General features: G+C 37.8%; 1 protein-coding gene across 12 annotated transcripts in view; it reads left to right on the top strand.

The window, feature by feature from the left end:
• Positions 1-23,360, top strand: part of LOC117419849 (liprin-alpha-2) — a 172,754-nt gene that overhangs the window by 112,107 nt on the left and 37,287 nt on the right. For all 12 annotated transcript variants that reach the window (XR_009307230.1, XR_009307229.1, XR_009307228.1 and 9 more), the window contains 7 exons: positions 908-1,009; positions 3,228-3,392; positions 5,318-5,392; positions 15,363-15,476; positions 17,423-17,644; positions 18,536-18,682; positions 20,928-21,062. Coding sequence is in view for 6 of the 12 variants with exons in the window: in XM_058985659.1 (XP_058841642.1) it covers positions 908-1,009; positions 3,228-3,392; positions 5,318-5,392; positions 15,363-15,476; positions 17,423-17,644; positions 18,536-18,682; positions 20,928-21,062 (960 nt within the window). In the remaining 6 variants the exon portion in view is untranslated. The remainder of the gene's footprint in view (positions 1-907; positions 1,010-3,227; positions 3,393-5,317; positions 5,393-15,362; positions 15,477-17,422; positions 17,645-18,535; positions 18,683-20,927; positions 21,063-23,360) is intronic.

Below are 23,360 nucleotides of genomic sequence, written 5' to 3'. Positions count from 1 at the left end.
CCAAATCAGGTTTTAGTTGTAGTAGCAGAACCTGGTCACAATTTGGCACACATGAGTGAAAGGTAAGGTCAGTTTTTCAGGTCAGGATTGAGAACACAGATGTCCTATTCTAATCTGTAAAAATGAATTATAAGTGCAGGTAAACTAGAGAAGGCATGAGACAGAATAGTCACACTTTTTTTTTTAAAGGTGCTGATCGAAGTATAATGCTAATTAGTGCATGCTCTAATAAATTCAGCTGCAGGACTCGCAGAGGAACACAACGGCTGTCTTTGTTGCCCTAATGGATGAGATGTTTTTTTTTTTTTTGTGGAGCACATTACGTTTTAAAAGACAAACTACTGAGCCCCTCAAAATGTAATATTCACTGCCTCCACTGAATTGTAAACCCTATTCTTTGAAGTATGACTTGAATTGTTTAGAATATCGTAATGTGTGTTTTTTAGATTCAACTCTGTATCCAAAGAGTTTCAAATTACAGGGATCGGCAGCTCAGAAGGGGCTAATTGAAAGAACGTTATTCCATGAAGTAATGGTACCTATTTGCAAGGTTGTTTTGTAATAAGACAAGTGACGTGTTTAATACTATACTATAAATGTAAACAGTATAAATATATCTTAGAATGCACAATCATATTAATATTTCAAGATTAAAATGATTGTTGTTTTTTCTGTAGGCTCATCACAATGTGTATAAATGTTACATTACATTCAATTTGTCATTAATTGTGTAAAACATCTCAACAAAACCATTATTTTAATTTGGATTATGAACCTCCCATTGTAATAGATAAAACCCCACATGAGCTCAGTAAAGAGCTGTTCAAACAATCCATCTATTCACTTTTACTTTGTTTGGTCTAGGATTATAATTTTGACCTTGCATTTATTTTTGTGTCTTCTGCAGGAGTTTGCTGCGTTGACAAAGGAGTTAAACGCATGTAGGGAGCAGTTACTGGAAAAAGAAGAGGAGATTTCAGAATTGAAAGCCGAGAGGAACAACACCAGAGTGAGTACTAAGAGAATCCAAAAACTGCCAGGGGCTCCAGAAACGTCTGAAACTAGACCACAGCCAATCGGGCTTGTGCCACACCAGCACTGCTTAATTAACCCTTTCCCCTGTTACCTCACATTGACCTTGCCAAGGGGCTAGCAGTGATCAGAACGTTCAGATCTGACTTTGAAGATCGTTGAAGCAATTACATTTAGCCACAGGACAGCACAGGGTGCTAACTTATATTCTGATGTAATAGTATAGGTTAATAAAATCATGTAAGTTTAGTTACCTCATGTAATAGTATAGGTTAATGAAATCATGTAAGTTTAGTTACCTCACAGGTATAACTTCTGGCAAGACATCAAATCAGCTGTGTCGTCTGTTTGATGCACTAAAGGTTATTTTGCAATGTCTATCTTGAGGCCTGTGAGGGAAGGTTCAATTCCAGCATTAGGTCAAGCTATGAGAAAAACTACAAAAATACTGACAAAAGAACTGTAGATCAGCTGTTGTTATTTCCCCATGTACATTTGTTACTACATGAGTAATGTTAGTATCATTTTGTGAAACATAACCAATTTCTAACTACAGCGTAACTGCATGTGTAGTGTTTGTTCAAAGAATACTACTTTTTTAAAAAAGAAAGTTTTCTGTTCAGATGATTACTAATTTAAGTTTACCGGTAATCGATAAAACATGAAAGGCAACAATAACTTTAGTGTATGAAGCATTTTTATCTTGTTCTTCAGGGGATGGTAAAGGTTGTGCAGGCTGCAGTGTGAAGGTATTTGTTACCAGCAGTATGGAAAACAATAAAGTTTTAGCTTAAAGAAAGTGCAAAGGTCACAGTATCCCAATAGCTATTGGCTGGGAGATCCACATACCTTGTTTGGAATGGCTATAAGAGTAGCCAAACAGAGTAAGGTTCTTGTAAGACATAAACGTCGGTTTTATTTGGCTCCAGATAACAGCTCAGAAAGTCAAACACATACCTTGGTTCCAGGGTCCTTAGAGCAGGTCATCAAATGTACTTTAAGGCTTGAATCTTGCTTTTTCCTTGCTTGAATTATGCCTGTCTAGAGTATCATAGATGCAGTATCAGATACTTAAATCCAATTGATGCAATAATACTAGTGTTCAACAGAAAACTTTATATAAAGTTATTATAACTGTTATGATTAAAAAATAAAATAAAAAAGTAAGCAAGCAACTAGAACCTGTCTGCAAGTGTACAGCGTTCTATATCAGTGATGTCACTACCTGCAGTAGGGTGCTGTAACCTGATCCAGACCCTCAGGCTTGCTCAAGCTGGTAACTAAAAGATGAAAGAAGCTGACAGCAGTGTTTACTTAAGGGTAATGGGTTTTTAGGTCTTCTCCTTAGCACTAAGCACTGTAAGCCTCTTTACAATGTCAGAGATCGTAATAACCTCTTCACAACTCCATGCCGTGTGTATGCCCTTCTTTTTATTTGCAGGGGGTGAAGGGTAGTGTGTTGTGGGTTAGTTGTTAGTGAAAGTTATGCTTTATTAGCACCATTCATCGTGTACTCCCAAAGACTACTTCTCCACACATAGAAGTATAACTTCATAGTTGCAGTGTTAGTTTTGATGACATCTCTTTAATCTCTTCAGACATATGTTTCTGAAAAAGCTTTTCTAGTTTACTTTTTAAAGGTGGATCTCAAAGATGAGTGAAATCGTAGCACTTTCATCAAGAGTATAATCCCTGGACGGGGCACTGATTGGCATGTATAGTACAGTAGAACTGTGTTGAGTACTTTGGTATTTATCCATGTTTGAGGTATAGCGCTGCTGTTTGTTTTTTTTTGTTTTTAAAATGCCTGTTTTCTGGATTTCCCAACTCTGCCTTTATCCAACCAATATTCTTTATCAAATTTGAATATAAGGCCTTATTTCACAAATCTCATGAGTTATTTAAAGAAAATAAAGAAGCTTTGATGGACTAAACTAAACTTTTGCAGGCCAGAAAGCGCACAATACTCAACACTATAATTAATCCATAAAAACAGAATTGAAAAATAAAACACCATAACGCTTTGTGAATAGAACCCATGAATGCACTTTTTAATGCTCCAATTATGGATTGTTTCTTTGGCCAATAATTGCCTACAGTGGTACAGTTCTATACAATAATGCTGTGTTCTTCTCCCAAAAGTTGCCTACAGTGATACAGTACTCTACAGTAACACTGTGCTTTTCTCTCAATAGCTGCTGCTGGAGCATTTGGAGTGCCTGGTTTCCAGACACGAGCGTTCACTGCGGATGACAGTCGTGAAGCGACAGGCGCAGTCACCTTCTGGGGTTTCCAGTGAAGTCGAGGTCCTCAAAGCTCTCAAGTCTCTGTTTGAACATCACAAGGCTCTGGATGAGAAGGTAAGGAGAGAGAGAGAGGCCGTCACAACATAAAGCTGGTATGAAGGGTATAAGATACATGGACCTGTTTAATAAAACATATAAAAAATATTTTAAAAATGTGTTGCAAGCGTTGCCTTTGAATACAGACACACTAAAAAAACACTAATAAAATAACTTTTTATTCGTCGGCAGTATTTTTTTAGGAAAATTATTGTGTCTGCTTTATGCAGAGTGTAAAGGTTATAGTGAGAAAAGAGCATTTTTTAGGATATGGCATTAATGTTTTGTTTTTTTTCTAGCAGCTATAAACAGTCTCTCTGCTTAAATGGAATTCCTATGAGGAAAAACAAAATGTGGAGCTCATGTGTTGTCCTTTTTTTTTTTTTTTCTGTATGTCTATCAGTGGTGGAGTGTATTAGCAATTTGTGTTCGCTTTTAACAGATTACTTGTTGGTGCAGACAAGCTTTGTCGGGGGCTGATTTGTTACTTTTATGTTTACTTCCTCTTGAGAACCTCTCATCCAGTTGTTGTGAAGAATTTTATATACAGTTTATGGAAAAATAAATATTCAGTACAATGTGGGGAATGGAAAAATGTTCCATGACCTGAGGGAAGCTGTTCAGCCATGAATGGAAGTGTTTATCCACACAGAACCATTGTGCCCCTGTTTAGCTCGCTCAACCATTATTACCTCCATTTTTTTAAAACCAAGCTTTTCTGAAAAAATTGCGTCATTACGCTGGTAACAATATGTGGCACTGGGGACTATTGAGTCTCAAAAGAGCAAACGTGTGCTTGGCTGGTTAAATCTTTCTCCTCACACACACAACCTGTTTGTGAATAAATAATCATACTAAGTCATTCACACCTATCGGATAAAAATAGAAAATGCAAGTCTCTGTCGATAGGCTACAGCTCCGATCCTTATTTAAATAAAAGCTCTATAGAGAATGACTAACCTGAAATATTAGAAATTAAGTTCTAGGCTCCTACATTGACTCGCCAAGGAACAAACAGCACAGGGCTGGAGGCCCACAGGCAGCGCTGCATCTGCCTTTGCGGTCATGCAGGGTTTGGGAGGAAAATAGTTTAGGCATCGTTTGCCTCATCAAGCTTCAATGCACCTGGTCAGGCTCCTGACAAGGCCAGATGGAGAAACTCTTCAAGACACCGGGACAAACAGTCCTTACTCATTTTAAATATTAAGCATTTAACAAGGAATAAACTAGGAATTATTGTATTCTCATATTGTCATGTATATATGTTCTTGGTTTTTTTTTCCTTTGCAATGGAAACTTTCTTTATGGGGAAAATACCCCACCTGAAGCTCCACTAACCCCCGGAATATTACAAAGATACTTTTCCCTGAGTTAAACAGTTAAACCATGACTAACAACCTCCGTTCTGCTCCTTGAAAACCTTTCAAAATGTTTTAAGTGATATGTGCATTAATACTCTGTAAAAATACAATCCTATCACTGAATTATCATCACATTTTGCAGCAACCACACTAAAATATACAGGAATAGAACGATGCAGTCACTGTGTGGATTTGTTTCTATTAACATTGTTATAAAAAAAAATCTTTATTAAAAATGGCCCAATTGTAAAGTGTGACACGGCTGTAACAGAGCAGTTTCCTCCATTTTAGTATCTGTTGTCTGTTTATTAATCATATTGTTCATGAACAATATGATTAATGCAGTGACTCTAAAGGCCATAAGACAATCTTCTGTCTCGGTTTGAGAGAAGAACAAATAGAAATGGCAACTTTTTTAAAGGAGTGCCAACCAATTCTTATTATTAGTACAAGAAATATAATCACCCGTCCACTCCATTCATGGTATTTTATTCTTACTGGATTTGCACAGATATTTCAAAGACAGCCCTATAGATCAAAAAGTTGCTTCTGCTTCTTGGTACTTAAATATTTGTTTTCCAGGTGAGGGAACGATTGAGAGTCTCCTTGGAGAGAGTCTCAGCTTTGGAAGAAGAATTGACTGTAACTAACCAAGAGGTAAGATGCTGCTGTCTGTTTTTGGTCATTTTTTAGCTGTTTCCCGTCACTTTTATTGAAACTGTCACACAGTGATGAGTTATCTAACTTAATATATTTAGGCCACAGAACAAGGTCCAATGAAACTAGCTGTCAAAATTGGACATATAATAGGGGACACTTATATATTCCAGCAAGACAAAAAGTCTGCTTATAATTATTATTCAATCTTGCAACAGCTAGAAAGACATTCTACATTCTAGAAAGACAGGCTGTCTCTCTCTCTCTCTCTCTCTCTCTCTCTCTCTCTGAAGTGTTGCAAGTTTAAAATAAAGGCTCTGGAGAGAAAATGGTGGGAGAGATTGACCAGTATTAATTCTGCTTGCTGAATGTTAACAGCCCTGTCATTTTATTCCTGTATTTTTTCGGTACTTGTCACGCATTGCTGCGCGCACCAACACATTCTCCATAGTGTTTTACGACAGCAAGTCAGTAAGCCTGCTGTGGCCTGGTCAGATTTTGTCATGTTGTTTGCAATTCTGTTTTCCCTCTATCTTGCCTGTCAAGGCTCCCTCCCAAATCACCCTAGTAGCCTTCCCTTTACACTTTACGCATGTCAAGCACTATTACATGCAAAGCTACTTGGCAATTGGCACATAGCCATCCCCGCCATTGAGCCTGAATCTGATAGTAAAGATGAAAAGTTGACTTTTTGCCTTGCAAATAATAAACTATGGTATGCCTCACAACAATCATTACCTGTAATCTCTTGTACGCTTTAGGACTCAAATGTCCTCTAAAAGGTTATTGCCAGTGTTTGCATCATCGATCTATATCTATTCTCTTAAAATATTGCTTTCAGGTGGCACATGTCCCTCTGTATAAAGATTAATTTAAGACATCGGGTCCCTTCAATGTTTCACAGTGAGCCACGTATAGATGCTCCTGTTTCTGACTACCAAAATATTTCTTGCTATGTGACAGGGAGGTCTTGAGTTAACTTACCTTTTTTAACTTTAACATTAATCTCATTTGAAAGCATGTGTTCTAGCATCTTAAAGTTAAATTTGTACACTGCTGAACTTATCTTAAAACCTAATCAAACCAATACTGTTAAAAGTCTGACTGTGACTATAAGATCAGAAGACTGGTCTAATGATTCCCCTAGAGCTGAGGCTTGGGTTCAAGGCTGGGAGCTACTCTATGATCCTGAAGAAAAGCCTCCCAAGGTCCTGACCAAGACAAGGCCTGTCTCTGGGGAAAAAAAGATTTAAATCTTATTTCAAAACCATTGTTTCATTAAAATTAGCAATCACTCAACATTAATGGATTTTATAAGAACACCAGAGGGTAAATGTCTTCAAGCCAGCATCGAGGACTCCAAAGCTTATGGAAAACATTGGGTACAAAGCAATGGAAAGGTGGTATTAATACATTATCATAAGGTGTTGTGACACATGGAAAAGAGAAGCAGAATTAATAGCTTTTCCTTACTAGTACAATGACACAGTACATACTATATACAGCATGTGCATTCACACAGAAATGCAACAATACCTCTATATTACAGATTTGAAATCAATGATCATTATTATTATCATTATTATTATTTATTTCTTAGCAGACGCCCTTATCCAGGGCGACTTACAATTGTTACAAGATATCACATTATTTTTACATACAATTACCCATTTATACAGTTGGGTTTTTACTGGAGCAATCTAGGTAAAGTACCTTGCTCAAGGGTACAGCAGCAGTGTCCCCACCTGGGATTGAACCCACGACCCTCTGGTCAAGAGTCCAGAGCCCTAACCACTACTCCACACTGCTTGCCAAAAATGGTCTGTAACTGGCGTTACTGCTTAAGTTTCTCCTTTTTGCATCTATCACGGCTGCTAACCATCTCTTGGAAGACACTAATAGGAACATTTCCCACTTGCATGTATTGTTCGTAACTTGATGTGGGGCTCGATAGGCTGGGGTAACTCACTGCACAGACGGAGACTGGGTTGCTTATGCATGCCATCCCAGCGCAGTTACAGACGTGATGATGACCTGCCTCATTTATTGTGCTTTTCCCTGCATTACACAACTATGAATTGCAACAGACAGCGGTCCTATTTCCATACACTATAATAAAGTCATACACTTTAAATATCTGCATTCAAGGGAATCATTGCAACTCAGGGGGTTGCCTTCAAACAGTCTATTTCCATTGAGCTCCCATTGCTCTCTCACCTCGTGTCTTTCAGCCAGGTCCCTCCCTGATGAGAGCTGGCAATGCTGCTCCCTGCTAGCCGTGGTCTAGAAGGCAGAAGACGACAGACTTCTTTATTGTAGAAAAAAAATATGTTGAGGATTTCACACAGCGAGCAGACAGTGTACAGATGGATACTATGAAATTGCTATCTAGTTTAATCTCTTTTGATTTTTCTGAACCCGGGTTGTAACTGGAGCAATCGTTTGAATTCTCAGAAAAAAAAACACTCCCCTGCAGACCCTGAGGTGCTCAAGCATCATTTTAGCAATCTTCCCTCAGTCCACCTACTCATTTTGGCTTAGCTTAAATGTTCCCTTTTCTTTAAAGCCTTGATCTCTCTGTGATTCGTTTCCTGCGTCGCTGTTCAGAGCACAATATCAAGGACACCAGCAGACTGAAAGTGGCCGGCTTCACCGTTTTTCCTGCAAGCATGGTGAATGCTGGGGAAGATTAGCAATTTGAATAGAAACAGTGAGTGCAAACAGGGGAGCGTTGACTCAGGCAGGGGCAAAATTATAGGCATTATTGCAGAGGGAGTATTTTTAACATTAGGTAGATAGATTACGTTTACAATTAGCCATGCTTAAAATTCAAATGTTGAGCACAGCACACAGTCATGATAAAGAATCAAGTGCAGTTAACATTTAATGACTGGTGAAATACAATTCAAAGTTGCTACACAGTATGTCCTCTGTTTTGTCATTTCAAATCTTTTCACAAAACAAACATTAAAGCTGTAGTCTCCAGTACAAAACCTCATCATGAGAAACAACGTGTAGGTGAAAAATGCACAAATATAAGTTGCTACATTTAAAAAATATATAAACACGTGAAATTTTTGGTCCACTAAAATAAAGGGCTTTATATAATCTCTGCAAGTAAGAAATTCTAGTGACCTGTGTGAAAACACAACACGAAATAATAAATGAACATCCATAGTACTACTATAGCATTAAAATGTTCAATACAGAAAATGGTGCCTGAGTTACAAACTCTTGCAGTGCTTAAAATGTTTTAAAATAAATCCAAAATGAATGGATTGTAGCTTAATAACAGGAAACCATAATCAATCAGACTGCAGAGTCTGTATCATCTGATCCAAAACTGCAGGACTCCACGTCTTCGTTATCTGAACTGAAGATAACCCTAACCCTGACCCTGACCCTGAATCACTCAATGCCCAGAGCAGCTACTTCTAGGCAGTTTTTTTCTATTCACATGAGCCGCGATATTTCCCCTCGGGCATTATTTGCGCATGGTTATTAAAACCAGAAATGAATGGTGAAAATGTGACATTCAGCTAAAGGTTGGGGTGGAGCGATCATTTAAACCAGGACAATGACTTGGCAGAATCTGATAATTAGTAAGCTTAGTGCACTCCTCCTTGTATCTTCCTACTGTATTTTGTGTGTTGCCCTTTATTCATGTACAATAATAACAAAAACATTAGATACATAATCAGTGTTTAACAGGAAATACTGTACATGCTGGCAAACACTTTCTGCTTAACAATACGTAACAATACTTTCGTGAAATAAAATGTTTATATATTATTTTTACATGAGCTGCTACGCGTTTTACACCAGATAAGGAAATAGCCTGAAGGTAAAATGTGCCCCTGCAGATTTAATGCCTCTACCTAATTGGAAACTGTGCCAGGGGCTTTCAAAGGGAACTTTGCCTGGTGTGTATGTATGTAAACAACCTGGTGCTAACCCAACAGCACACTGAGCTAGAGACTTACACTTTTCTGGGAAATCTGAAGGGTTCCTTGTTGTCCTGTTCCTTGCTTAGCATGGCTACTGGTACTCTATCAGCACAGGCTAAAGCAAGGCAGTGAACTACAGACACAACAGCTCATCAAGACCCTCTGGGGCAGACTAATCAAAGTAGAGCCGGAGCCATCCTACTTTCTCATTACCTTTCTAAATATACATAGTGAGGTCTATTCTATTGATCTTTGTTTATGAAGAAGTCATTTTCAGAGCAACTCTCTGGGTAAAACATTGTAGGCTGGAGGCAAAAACCTCTTGTTCCTCATATAAACAAGCTCCCCCATGTGCACTGCATCTTGTCTGCTTGTGGTGTTTACAGGACACTCCTATTGAGAAGGGTGCATATTGATTTTTGTTTAACAGCAGCCAATGTTTCCACATGTTCTCTCGGTTCTGATTGAACTCTGATGTATGGTAACAAGGTATATTTTTGAACTTTCTCTCTTGGGCTCCCATGTTTCCAAACCACTCGTTGGGTTTACAACATGCAGCCAATTAAAGCTCGCCCTAAATTTGCTATAACCCTTCCCTACTGAGATTGCCCCACCAAAGAAAATCACCATGCACTAACTTTATAATGAACCACAAGTTTTTCATTTGTGGGCTCAGCTTTCCAGTTGTTCATGTAAAGTAGGCCCCTTTTGATGTCCCATTTTTTTCCACTAAACAAGCAGTGTTACAGGGTGTGTTTGCCGATCCAGTTCATTATGGCTTTTTACCTGAAAGCATCAGTGTGATTGCACACAGAACATTGTATAGAGATGAAAATTAAAAACATATTTTAGGGACACTTCACGCTTCTTAAAGAACATTACAAGATTGTGCATACTTTCTTTCTCAATGCTGTCTGCAAAGACTGTAGATGCATGCTCAGTGACACCAGCATCGACCTGCAGAACAAAGCAAAAAAATAATTAACCTTAAATTATACCGTCAATGCTATCCTTGCATTTTAAGTACATCTCTCCCTCTGAGTCATGTTAGGAGTGAGTCAAAACATCCAAGTAATACTCTTTCAAAACTAAGTACAAGTATGTGACACACAGTTAGAATGTAGGATGAAAAGAAGCATCTCTTTGATAGATTAATATCAGAGTTCATTAGCACTTCAGAGATCAACAACAAAGTGCTGGATTCTAACTGCGGAGCACTCAAGGGTATCAAGTAGGAAATTCAAGTAGTGTATAAATGAAGTTGCAGGGTTTAGTGTGTCTGGAAATTGTAAGCTGCTGAAAAGCACATACGCTACTGTAGATTCGATCGGACCTCGGTTATATACCTAACGAGCTCCAGCAGTGTGGAGTAGTGGTTAGGGCTCTGGACTCTTGACCGGAGGGTCATGGGTTCAATCCCCGGTGGGGACACTGCTGCTGTACCCTTGAGCAAGGTACTTTTACCTAGATTGCTCCAGTAAAAAAAAAACCAACTGTATAAATGGGTAATTGTATGTAAAAATAATGTGATATCTTGTAACCATTGTAAGTCGCCCTGGATAAGGGCGTTTGCTAAGAAATATTATTATTATTATTATTATTATTATTATTATTATTATTATAACATAATAATAATAAGAAATAAATAATAAAATAATAATATGACATAATACCAGGAGTCAATGGAGGAACTGGGGCCATAAATTATGCAGGGATAACTACTTTATTTATAAGTCAGGTTTGTGAAAGCAGGAACTGGAGGAAATGCTTTTAGTGAGGTGATGAAAACCTTGAAGAGACTCCTTGTGACAGTCGGTTGTCTTTTGGGGGTCAGGTTGTAATAAGCATGCTAAAGGATTGCAGGAAGGTCTGGCCAAGCTAAGACCATTGAATACATTTACAAAGAGTGTATGGTTAAGAAGGGGATGCAATCAACATGAGTATGTATGTTAGTGCAATATTAAGAGTTTAAATTTGTGCCGTATGAGGTTAAAAATGATTAACTATTAATTATGAGAATCATACTGTACTTCAGATATGTTTTTGCAGCAGTAATAAATTATGCAGTGAACCATATTATGTGAACTCTCAGAAGGTGACTAAATAAAGCTGTTCCCTGATTCATTTGTATGAAACCATAAATATAACTACTTGAATTTTATAAAAACACTGGAGAAAAAGTGCCTGTGGAGATGCTTGTTTCTGTTTGTCCCTAGTGGCATCCAATTTTGATATAGACATACATCTGGACCTTCTAGGCAGCGATTTTTTGACGTAACAGAAAATAATTTTACAAAACATACTACAAAAGAAAGATGCTAAAATGAACACTAGAATGGTGAAATTCAAACAAACTCGACGATGAAAACAAATATGATTGGCAAGTATAAACTGGATTATGCAGCACTCTGCAAACCAGACGGAAACAGAGAAGGGTTCCTATTAGGATGTTTTCAGCTCTGGTAGAATAAAGCACATGGTTATGGTATATGATACAATGTATAGCTGGGAGCTCTTCACTACAGGCTTTGCCAGGTGTTTATAAATCATGTGTCTCTATGTATCTGAAATATACAAGTATATTTGGTAACTCTTTAAGTTAGTTAAAGCCACAAGCTTCAAATATTCAAGGCTGTTGGCCGGGCAATGTCGCATTTTCATCTGTCAGCATTAGAGATACTGTATTTCAAAAGGGAAATTAATTCATAGCAATTGACCTTTTTACAAGAGACAATTTTTGTTATGTTTAGAAGTGGTTCGAAGAATTCATGTTGACTGCATCTCCATTTGAGACCCACAACTATAGTCATTGCATTTGACAATATGATAATGAATGTGTTATGGACACACTGATAACTACTGATACATTGCCCAATGGAAAGAGTGTTTTACGAGGTACAATTGGATTTATTCGTGGATGTTTCTGTAAATGATACAGATGGTTAGTTGCAATTACATTTGCTCCTGTGCTGAAGTTACCAATACAAATATTGTACTGCAAGTAAAATAAAAATGCCACCTTCTTTTTGAATGCAACAGGTTGCCTGTCTTTCCATTCTCCCTTATCTTGTTGGCGCATTGACTCTGTCTGAGAAATTCCACAGCTTTTTAGCCATGTCACCACAGTACTCCATATAGCAGTAGTACTATTATGATCTACCAATCTTTCTTTGTGCAACAAACCCCAAACAGAAAAACCTACTTACCTACCTACCAAACATTAAAAACCTGGGTCAGATTACAGCAAACCAACTGTTTTCCATCGATCCTAGTAAAGTATACACTGAATACCAACAGTCTTTGTGAAAATCTGTGGAACAAAAATAGGAATTTGTTTGAGGATTGCTGATAGTGTTCATAGTTCTGCTGTGTTAATAATGACATTGAATCCTGCTGTTTTATAGATGTCATGGGTAAAGACACTGAGAAAGACTTAGTCAAAACATTCTTTTTTGTATTCTTATATAAATGTTACACTTATAAAAAAGAAATACAAGATACAGCTGGGATGATGACTCAACTCATTAAAGTGTTACAGCTTAGTGCATGCTTGGAGTTTAGCTCTTGTAAAAATAATGTGGTGAGTAAATCTGTCACGCAGGATTGCGGCTACATGAGCTGATGAAATACCAACCAAGTTAGACCAGCAAGCCATAAAAAAAATTAAGTAACCACTGGCTGACAATGTGGGTGAACTCACTGTATCGCAGTCCCAGGCTCATCACACAGCAGGTGTCCCTTTATCCTGGAGTTTTACAGTGGGGAAGGGAACGGGCAAAATACTTTTGTTTTCAATTGGTTGGTGTTTTATGTACATCTGCAAGGAGACAACTGGAGGAGCGTGATTTAAGTTGGAGGGTTTATTATTATTATTATTATTATTATTATTATTATTATTATTATTATTATTATAATAATAATAATAATAATAATAATAATAATAATAATAATAATAATAATAATCCTCATCGACTTTCCCAGTAGATACTGCCTACTCTGTCAGTTTGAAGTAAAGGGCACAGCCTACTGAGAAATAGCCCCTGAGAGAAGATTATTTGTATTACAAAGTATTTTGTCATTTACGTTTTTTTTTTGTTTTATTTTTAATACTACCCTTTGCAGTCCATTGTCGGAGTGGGTCCGACATTGCAATTATTCCTCACAGGTCCTTTGTCGGACTGGGTCCGACATCATTATAGCAACGCAATAAACGGGTGTTTAGTCGTTTTTTCTCCGGAAAAAGCCGAGAAAACCATTCAATTGCCGGGGGGGGGAGGGGGAGGCGTATCTCATGAATAGTCATACATGGTATCAGGTATCAGATAACAGGGCGTTCATAGTAAACAAGCTGGCTGAGTGCGTCAGTGCACAGAGACTATCATGGACATTTGCAGAGCTTTTTTCAGATGTTATATTAATAAAATAATGACTTGGATCGCATTATATCGCGTGATAAAACGAGTGATCCGGAGATGATCGATCGGTATGTACGACTATTATTATTATTATTATTTATTTCTTACATAGCTGAACGCTATAGCAAACGAAAGGGTGGGGCGGGGCTGGAGATGCCTAGTGAGTGCTTTGTTGATATGCAGGGCCATTTAAACCCGTTTGACTGTGAAAAAAAATACTTTTAAACAGCGCGTATAAAATTAACTGCGCGTGTGAAAATTAATTAGACCTGGCGTGCCTGACGTGCAGTTAATAAATGGACTGCAAAGGGTTAAGACAGTTGAGCACAGAGTATAGCATGAAGAACTACAGTAAGAACATTACTGAAGAGTTGTGGTTCACTGTAAAATCAATTGTTATTGTACTCGGTCACTAATTCAGTGACAATAGTGTGTAAAGATATGTAACAGTCATTAATATATTTGACTTTATGCCTGGCAAAATCAATTGTATTTAAGGAACACATTCTTTAAAAATAATACAGTGATTTATTTTTGTCAGTATGATAGTGTTTTTTATGGATTTACTTTTGACATGCATGCATCTACATATTATTTGGGGTTTCGTTTTATTCAAATCTTTATTCATGAAATGTTCTCTTAAAGCTCTGTGAATAGTGCACAGTAAGTTTTTGCATGGAATGCTCTTCAGTTGACCCTGGATTGTCTGAAATGAGGCTTGCCTTTAGGCAATCTGAAAAATGCAACAAGTCCAAACTTTTCAAGGTCAGCTGAACAATGTCATCTACCATTGCCAGTAATTACACTCTTAATAGTTTTTAGTTAACAGTTCATTGAGTTTGTGATGAATTATTGTAAGTACAGCTTTGTAATTGCGCTAGATTTGTCTCCAAACTTTGTCTACAAAAAATTGAAAAATGTTTGGGTGACTTGCATATTAGAATATGTTCATGTGTTGAATGAAAGCAATGGATAATAACATTGCATAGTTAGGGTCTTACAGTACATCAGGTACACTATCCTTAGCAGACACATCCCATACTTTGTTCTATTTGTATGCTGTAACCCTGATTCATTCAGCTGGTGTTTCCTTGGGGAAAATCTCAGGGTTAACCCTTGTGTTCCACTGTGAAGCATCTGGCACCCCAGTGGGTGAAACATGTAAAGAATATTTAATAACTATGGACCTGATCTGGGCTTAGAGCACTCTGGGAAGGCGGCATTGACCTTTGCTCTCCCACAGGCTAGGAAAGGACAATCCGCTGGGGATTATCAATCTGCTCTACTTTACAAATTCACAGAAGGCTGTTGGCTCACTCCTGTGTATCTCTTCTGTAAATTCTTCCTTAATACCTAGAGACAGTGGCTATATTTAGGAAAGGATGACGGTTTATTAGTTGCTGTTCTGGGGAGTGTAATAATGTATTCCGATTGACATTCAACAGTATATGATATCCACAAAAATATCCGTTCTGCTGTGTCCACGGCTCTTATCCGTAGTGTTATGTCTTACATTTGAACTGTTCCCCATTGATAATCTGATAGACTTTCCTAATGAAGACTTCAGTCCCATGAGTTCTATCTACATTGCTTTATGTTCCACTGCAGATTGTAGCTTTACGGGAGCAGAATGCACACATTCAGAGGAAAGTTGCGTCAGGGGACGGAACTGAAGCCGAGCTTCTTGAAGTAACGGAAACCAGTCAGAAGGTCCATGGAAAGGTATGGCCTAATCCTACAGCACCTCATTCATTTTAGTCTCTTCTCATCATTATTTCCTTTAAATGGTATGGTTATGAAATATCAGTTATTTTTTACTAATGTCAGGTGGCCACAAGAAAGTGGTGTTGGAGGCTTGTAAAACTTTTGCCTCTGGGTCGATGACCCTTCACGATGACTCAGCCAGTACCACAGCATGGTATTTCTGTGCTTTTTGGAGCTGCTATTTTTGGATGGAAGATTTAACCAATGTCTTGTCTCTGCGGATCACTGTTTCGTATTAAGTGTTATCTCCCCAGTCAAATGCAATCAAAAGTTCTGCGATTGCAAAAATATTTGGTCTAATTCTAAATTAATAAGATCATACTTTATAGGCTGCTAAGAAATAAATAAATAATAGGTACTCTATGAAATATATGTAAATAAATCAATAACTAAATAAGATGATTAACAGTCTCAGACCAACTTTGTAATGGAAAGCTACCAAAACTTAAAATCCAGAATTGTTTACTAACCAAAATAAATACTGTAAAATAGAATTACAGACTCTCTCTCTCTCTCTCTCTCTCTCTCTCTCTCTCTCTCTCTCTCTCTCTCTCACGCTCTCTCTCTCTCTCTCACTCTCTCTCTCTCTCTCATTCATATATATATATATATATATATATATATATATATATATATATATATATATATATATATATATAATATCTCCAGTGATAAATATATTTATACAGTAGATGCTGCTTATTAACAACCTCTCGGTTCTCTGCAAACAGTTGTCATTAACCGAAAGTTGCCAATAAGCTAAAAGCCCCCGTTTTAAAGTGAATTTATATGGAACAACGATATAAAATGTAGTTGTGCTAATATGGCACTGAAATACATGTGTTTTAAATGTTAGTGTTAAAGAATCGTATGCGATTTTTTTTGCTTTACCAATTTTCTGTGCCACTATGTACAATGACACTACAAGCTTTTTATCCGTGGTAGTACCAAGCAGTTCCTTAGCCTTTTGCTCAAAAAATCACTGTTGCTTGTTTTTATATATTTCATTTGGAGGGTTTCAAACATTCATTGGACAGTACTTGTACACACTGCGGTTGAGGTATAGCTCCACTTCCAGTACAAATAAAACAGAAATTCAAGTAGCTGTCTTCGTATTTCCTTAATATTTTTTACTCACAACACCACCTCCTCGCTGTTCTTCAGCCCTTACGGTTGAACTTGTTGAGGAAGTTCTGTGTCATCATTCTGTGAGTTTTATGGTTTTTATGCTGATGGTCAACTAAAAAATGTATCCATATCTGGTATTTATTGTGTGTGTTTCCAGTAATTTTTTTCCTCTGCTTTGTAATCTATCGTGCTTTTGCTGAAATAGCTCTATTAAACCATATGTAACCCGAGAACATGTTTCCTAACCTGAGAACGCATTCATTTCTCCACATGCTTATGACATGCTGAAGCTAATAGGTTTCAGCGTGTCATAAGCATGCAGGGAAAATAACACATTCTTTGGTTGATTTTTGGAGGACCCCTTGAAACCTCCTCAAGGCCCTCTATGGGCCACAGACCCCTGGTTGAGAACTCCTGATCTACAGTACAGCACAGGTTTGCAAAAAGGATATACATCATCAAAGCCGCTCTCCCAAAATGTATTAAACATTAGAAATAATGTCATGGTGTCATCATGTGGATACAACTTCAAATTACACTAGAGATTGAGAAAGTACACAGACATAATGTCAAAAAGATACCAAGCTGTTATTGATGACAAACCTAGCTGTGTTTTAGTTTTGAGTTAATTTCATGTAAGATGAGTTTGCAAAAAATGTGTAACTAATTTCTGTATTAAATGAATACATTTTTTGCATGCAAAGCTCAATAAATGACACACTACTGTATAATCTGTGCAGTTTAACAGAGTGGCTCTTTGTCTCCTCCCTGTGAAGCGCCTGTCGAACGGCTCCATTGGCTCCAGTGACGAGGCCAGCCATGTGGTGGAGCTGCAGGAGCTCCTGGAGAAGCAGAACTATGAGCTGGCCCAGATGAAGGAGCGCATGTCCTCCCTGTCTTCACGAGTCTCAGAAGTGGAGCTGGAGCTGGAGACCGCCAGGAAGGACCTGCTCAAGTCCGAGGAGATGAGCAACAAATACCAGAGGGACAACCGAGAGGTGAAGCATCAACAGATACTCATGCTGTGTCTAGTTAGAGTTTCGGATGATACTTTGGTTACCATGCTCATTTAATGCGTATCTTCTCACATTTTTGTCTGTCTGAGAGTCTGCCAGTAAAGATGACCAATGTGATGGTGTTCCCCATACTCGCCCTAACATCATTAACCACGACTGGAATCAAACTGCCTACCGAGAGGTGCAAAGGTTTTACAGTTTATCCAGTCCCTTAGCCACCAACACTTTTGAAATTAGCCAGCGAAAAATGCTGATAGTGGTTTCTTTGCTATTTAACTGTTGCTGTGGGGGAAACCTGTTTCTTGTCACAGCTGGGGTAATGCTTTGTAACCATTGAGGGAGTTTGCCTAGGTTCTTTCAGATTAATAGGTCGAGAGTTTAACCCAGGGGTAACTCATCCTAGATAAGTCTTCAGTGAATACTCTTGGGCATGTTGGATGCACATGAGTTGGCTAAGTGAATTCTCCCTCATAAATAGTCTCTACAGGGACCAGTATTAGTCACTCTGTACCTAACTTTGTTCTTTAAAGTAAATGGGCGTTGCTTTGTCAGTATTCACTGGTAAAAGCTCAGCATGCTACACTGCTGAAGTCCAAGTGCACTGAGTGAGCTTGGAACTCTGAAATCAAAGCTTCATGCAGTGAGGTCCAATTGTTTTACTTTTACTCTGACAACCGTCTGAATTGTTTCAAAGCTTTTTAACTTCAACTCCATTTTTACTGATTCCATAAGCACAGAGGGAAGTATCATTGAAGTGTTTATTTAGATGCATTCCCCATTATGAATCTGCAAGTCTTAGTGTGTTTCTTTGTTGGGAGTGTACCTAAAAAGCCATCTCTGATCCCAACAATATGTGCTGTTGTCTTTGTGCAGGTGCTGTGCCAGAAGGAGGACATGGAGGAGAGAATTACCACGCTGGAGAGGCGCTACCTCGGTGCCCAGAGAGAGTCCACCTCGGTGCACGACATGAATGACAAGTTAGAGAATGAGCTGGCAAACAAGGAGGCCTTCCTGCGCCAGGTCCAGTGTCCACCCAGTGATAGACGAGAAGAAAACAAGCTTGTTTAATAAGAGGGCTACACAGCTATGGCCACAAGTTTTGCATCACCTAGAATTTTAGGATTGAGACATAATTAAAACACAAAATGATGTTTATATTAACATAATTTAGATATTTTATTTAATGACCTTTAATCGTAAAAACTACAAAAGGATATCACAAAAGTCTTCCGTAAAGCCATGATAGTAGTACAGTATTTCATGTTAGATTTCGAAATATCACATTTTTTAATTTCGTTAAGTATATGAAAAACTACAAAGCGGTATGTAATTCAATATGTTAACGTAACATTATTCAGCAGGTTTCATTCTAAAATTATTTAATTCTATAGGGTAATGGAAAGGTTGTAGATAGACATATTCAGTTTAACAGCACATACACACTTATAAGACATTCTTTCGGTGTGGCTACTAAGGTCTTAAAACATATAATGTACTGTATTGCCTTGATTACAATCTCTACTGAACAATTAAACATTTCATAGAAAAATTCATTCATTCTTCACATAAAAAAAATATCTGGCATTAAAACACAGGCCAGCCCTCTCCACCAGGTTGGTTAACACACATTAAGAGTTTGCTTTTTTAAACATTTTCAGTTAGAAGTCTGCTTAATAAATGGTATGGCCATGACTTTTTTGAAACTGGGGTACATGTAAATGACACGGGATTCAATATTTCCTCTAAAGGGGTCACTGAACTCAGGAAATCTGGGGATTTCAATGTCTGAAGACCATCATGGAGAAGAGGAATGATCTATAGGAATGTACAGTACCTTTGCAAGGGTTTTATAACCTAGTAAAGATGGAAAGGTGAACTAAACAGAACTAAATATTGGGAGCCATTGAAAAGGATACCAAAGCTAATTAAGTAAGATACATTTAGAAAAAATAATGAGAACAAAATTAATGTAAACTTGCTTTGTATAAGTTGCATTTGAAATTTAAATCCATTGATCCAGGTTGAATTACTACATAAAGAATCTAGTCCTTAAGGTCAGGTGTAGGTCATGGCATTTATCTAAGGGTTATTCTACAGTAGTACTCTCATTACAAATCTTCACTTATAGCTTATTTTAAGCTTGAAAACATATAGAGGAGATTTGTCAGAGTTGCATTTTCTTAATTTTATTAAGATAATTTACACTAATAATTTAAATATGAAAGCAGTTTTTCGTTTTCAATACAGGTGTAGTTAATCATTCTGTGTGACCTTAGGCAAACCTTTATTCTTTTGATTCTCTCTGTGAATTTAATGAAAACAGGATCCCACTGGAAATTTCAGATCAGGGGCAATAAAAGCAGGAAAAAGTCTTGTAGATTTTTGGAACATTTTGTATTATAACCCACTAGTGGCGGTGATGGTTCAGCTGGCTTTCATAGACTGCCAAGTGTCAGTCCGCTAACATAGTCAAAGAGTAAAGGAGAGAGGGAGGGATGGAGGGAGGGATCAGAAGCTCTTCGGTTGTGGCAACCCAATGTTCTGGCTTGGAAATCAAGAATCTGATAAGCCTTTACATATGCCGCTCCAAGATCAAGCTTTAGCTTTACATTACACGTAATTCCCTAATCAATTGGGTATGTTAGATCTTCCTTGCCAGTATCAATGCTATAGAGACATTAGCATCTGCAGTATTTTACAGTATTGCCAAGTTGCTGTTGGAAACAGCACAAGAGACAACGATCTGTGATCAATATGCTGTTTTGTACCGTTGTACCCAGTTGAGAAGATGATTTTAAAAAGAGACACTGATCCCTTCAGCAAGTGCCAAAAGAATGTATGCAGACTCTGTCATCATTGCTGAAAGGTCTCTATGTTCCTAAGTTGTAAAAGAGTGGGTTGTAAAAACAGGTTCCTATAAGATCTTGCAAAACAAAGGGTTAAATTGTATGACCCGTGTTACATCTCTGAAATTAGTTCTGTAGTACTATTCAATCAAGATTTACAAAAGGGGGAGACAATGCTCCAAACTGAAATCGCTTCAAACAATTTTCTAATATATAAAAAAGGTTTCTTCTAATACTTCAGGTAACTTTTTAAACAAGCATGCTTAGGCAAGTCCAGTGCATAGTAGGAGGGGTAGATCAAGTGCAATCTAAACACGAGGCAACAGAAGGCAGTGAGAGGACGGAGCAGTTCTTCTGCAGAATGAAATCACCCCAGATCTCCTCCTTTCCTGACCAGATTTCTTTGTGCTCCACTGTAGATGGAGGAAAAGAACCGGCAGTTGCAGGAGCGCCTGGAGCTGGCTGAGCAGAAGCTGCAGCAGACCATGAGGAAGGCAGAGACGCTGCCTGAGGTAGAGGCTGAACTGGCTGAGAGGATAGCAGCTCTTACAAAGGTGACGCCCTTAGAGACTGCATTGCTGCCAATCACAGTTCAACCCAATTCAACAATACAGGGCGGAGTCACAAGTCACAAACCATAGCCAATCCACATCAGTACAGGAAATGAGGATCATTGTTCAGCTATTGGCACATTTTGATTCACTTCTTACACCATTGGTTGTGAGTATTTTGGAAAGGTCTCTGAACTTTCACCAATCGTTGTTTCAAGTTGACCTCAAAACAAAAGCTGATGAATTTCAGGGAAAAGCATTTATGCATTGAGGGGATTTAAAGTAGATGCATTAAAACCATGCTTAACAACCAATTATGTTTAACACTTAAGAAAGAAAGCAAAACTATTTTAGTAGAGGCTTGGTGGTTCAGTGGTTAAAGAAAAAAGGGCTTGATACCAAGAGGTACCCGGTTCACTCAACCTCCTTTTGCTCCATCCTTCGGAGGAGACCTAAAACCGAGGTCCTATTGTAAGTGACTCTGCAGTAGCAGTTGTAGATGCATAGTTCACTCCCTAGGCTCTGTAAGTCGCTCCGGATAAAAGTCTCTGCTAAATGATTAATTAAAATAATTATTTGGAGAAAGTTAAAAGGCCCAGCAAGGGTTCCTGCTTTCTTTCTTTAGGCATCCCTTTCTTCACTTTTCTCAAGAAGTATCTCAAGCCCTCAAACCTGATGTGTTCTTGTTGCTTCAACAGTCTTTTCAGCAGGCATACTGAAGTGTACATATTCCCTGTTTTCTCCTAATATTCTTATTTTGGATAATACCCCTTGAACAATAAAATATCTGATTTCTAAGGGCTATATTATTACCAAATGTGTTTATATATGCATGTGTTTCTTGTTCTATAAATTGATATCTTTTGTCTTCATATTTTCACTTTTGCAATTTTGTATTTTCAAGGTATTTTATAGTAGCTATCAAAGTAATGTTCACTTAAATGGATGGAAACCAAATACAAATATTTTTTGTAGCGCTTTTCCCCTTTTGCAACTGTAAACAAGACTTATTTCTAATGTGAAGCCTTTTTTTGCTTCTACCAGCAGGTTCTTAGGAAGAAAGGATTATTGAGTTTATTTTTGTTATTGTGCACAGTTTAGCTAAACAGGCCACTGGACTTTTAGTAATGATTTGAGGCATGATGTTCAAAAGCTAGACCATTTAGTATTGGGTCTGTAGTTTTGAATTTCTTAAATTTTAAATTCCATATTGTGGTAAAGTAATGTTCAATTTGCCCACAATTAGTGATGTTTGGAATTGGCAAACGTGCACTACTAACCCATTGTGATTGTTCCCTTCTGCAGATGCAGATGTCACGGGCAACATGTGTATGGTGGGGGTGCACCTACACAAGTATGCCACCTTTAGGGTTTTGCATATCTAGAGAGTAGATATCTAGGGAGATGTGTGCTACTTGTTAGATATCTATGAAATTCGTAATCTCCACAAATAACAATTCTTTTGAACATCATCGAGCACGTCGAATTTCACATGTTTGACACACAGCATTAAAGAGACAGTCAAGGAAGACTTTCATTTGTGTTTGAAAATATTTATCCTGCCATGAGATTACCAGGAGCTTAATGTTTGATGTTGAATCTGATGGTAAAAAGTGATTGTTTTCCATTTGAAGTTAAGCCCACGCCTCCATGTATCAAAGTGTTCCTGTCGTTTGTAAAAGTTTTGTTTAATGTATGCTCATTCTGTACTGTATTTAGGAAGCCTCACACATTTGTTTGGTTTTTTTTTGCATCTACTGGCTAGGCTTTACTAACAGTGAACTTCCTTCTATACCTCTTGAATTTGCCTCTGCACATTGTCCACAACCTTCACATTTTACACATACTCTGCTGGTTTTGTTCAGCAGGATTTAATCTTTTTTTCTTTTGAAACATTCTGTACTGTTTTATTTGGTGTGTGTGTCTTAAGTTCCGATTCTTCAATTTGTCCCTTTCCTTTTCCTTAACCGGTTAGTATGATCCAAGCTCTTCTACCTCATCTGATGAGTATCAGTATGTTATGGAAGCTAGACTCCAAGAAATGAACTCCATACTTAGGAAGGTAGTCCTACTGGACTTTACTTTCTATTGCTAATTAGAATCCATCAGACTTTTCTGTTGTAGCCAATCATTGTGTGGTTTAGCGCTTTTAAAGAGCTTTTTCCAAAGACAGCAGTTGTTTGGTTCAAACCGTGCAGAAGCTGCATGTTACATCTGGCTGACTTTCATTGCTCATAGAAATATTAACGACCATATTTTGCTAATGCTTGGTCATTAACAGGCCTCTCAAGCTGACACATT

This window comes from Acipenser ruthenus, chromosome 14 (genome assembly GCF_902713425.1).
Source record: "Acipenser ruthenus chromosome 14, fAciRut3.2 maternal haplotype, whole genome shotgun sequence".
Lineage (NCBI taxonomy): Eukaryota > Metazoa > Chordata > Actinopteri > Acipenseriformes > Acipenseridae > Acipenser > Acipenser ruthenus.
This window is presented reverse-complemented; position numbering and strand designations above follow the sequence as displayed.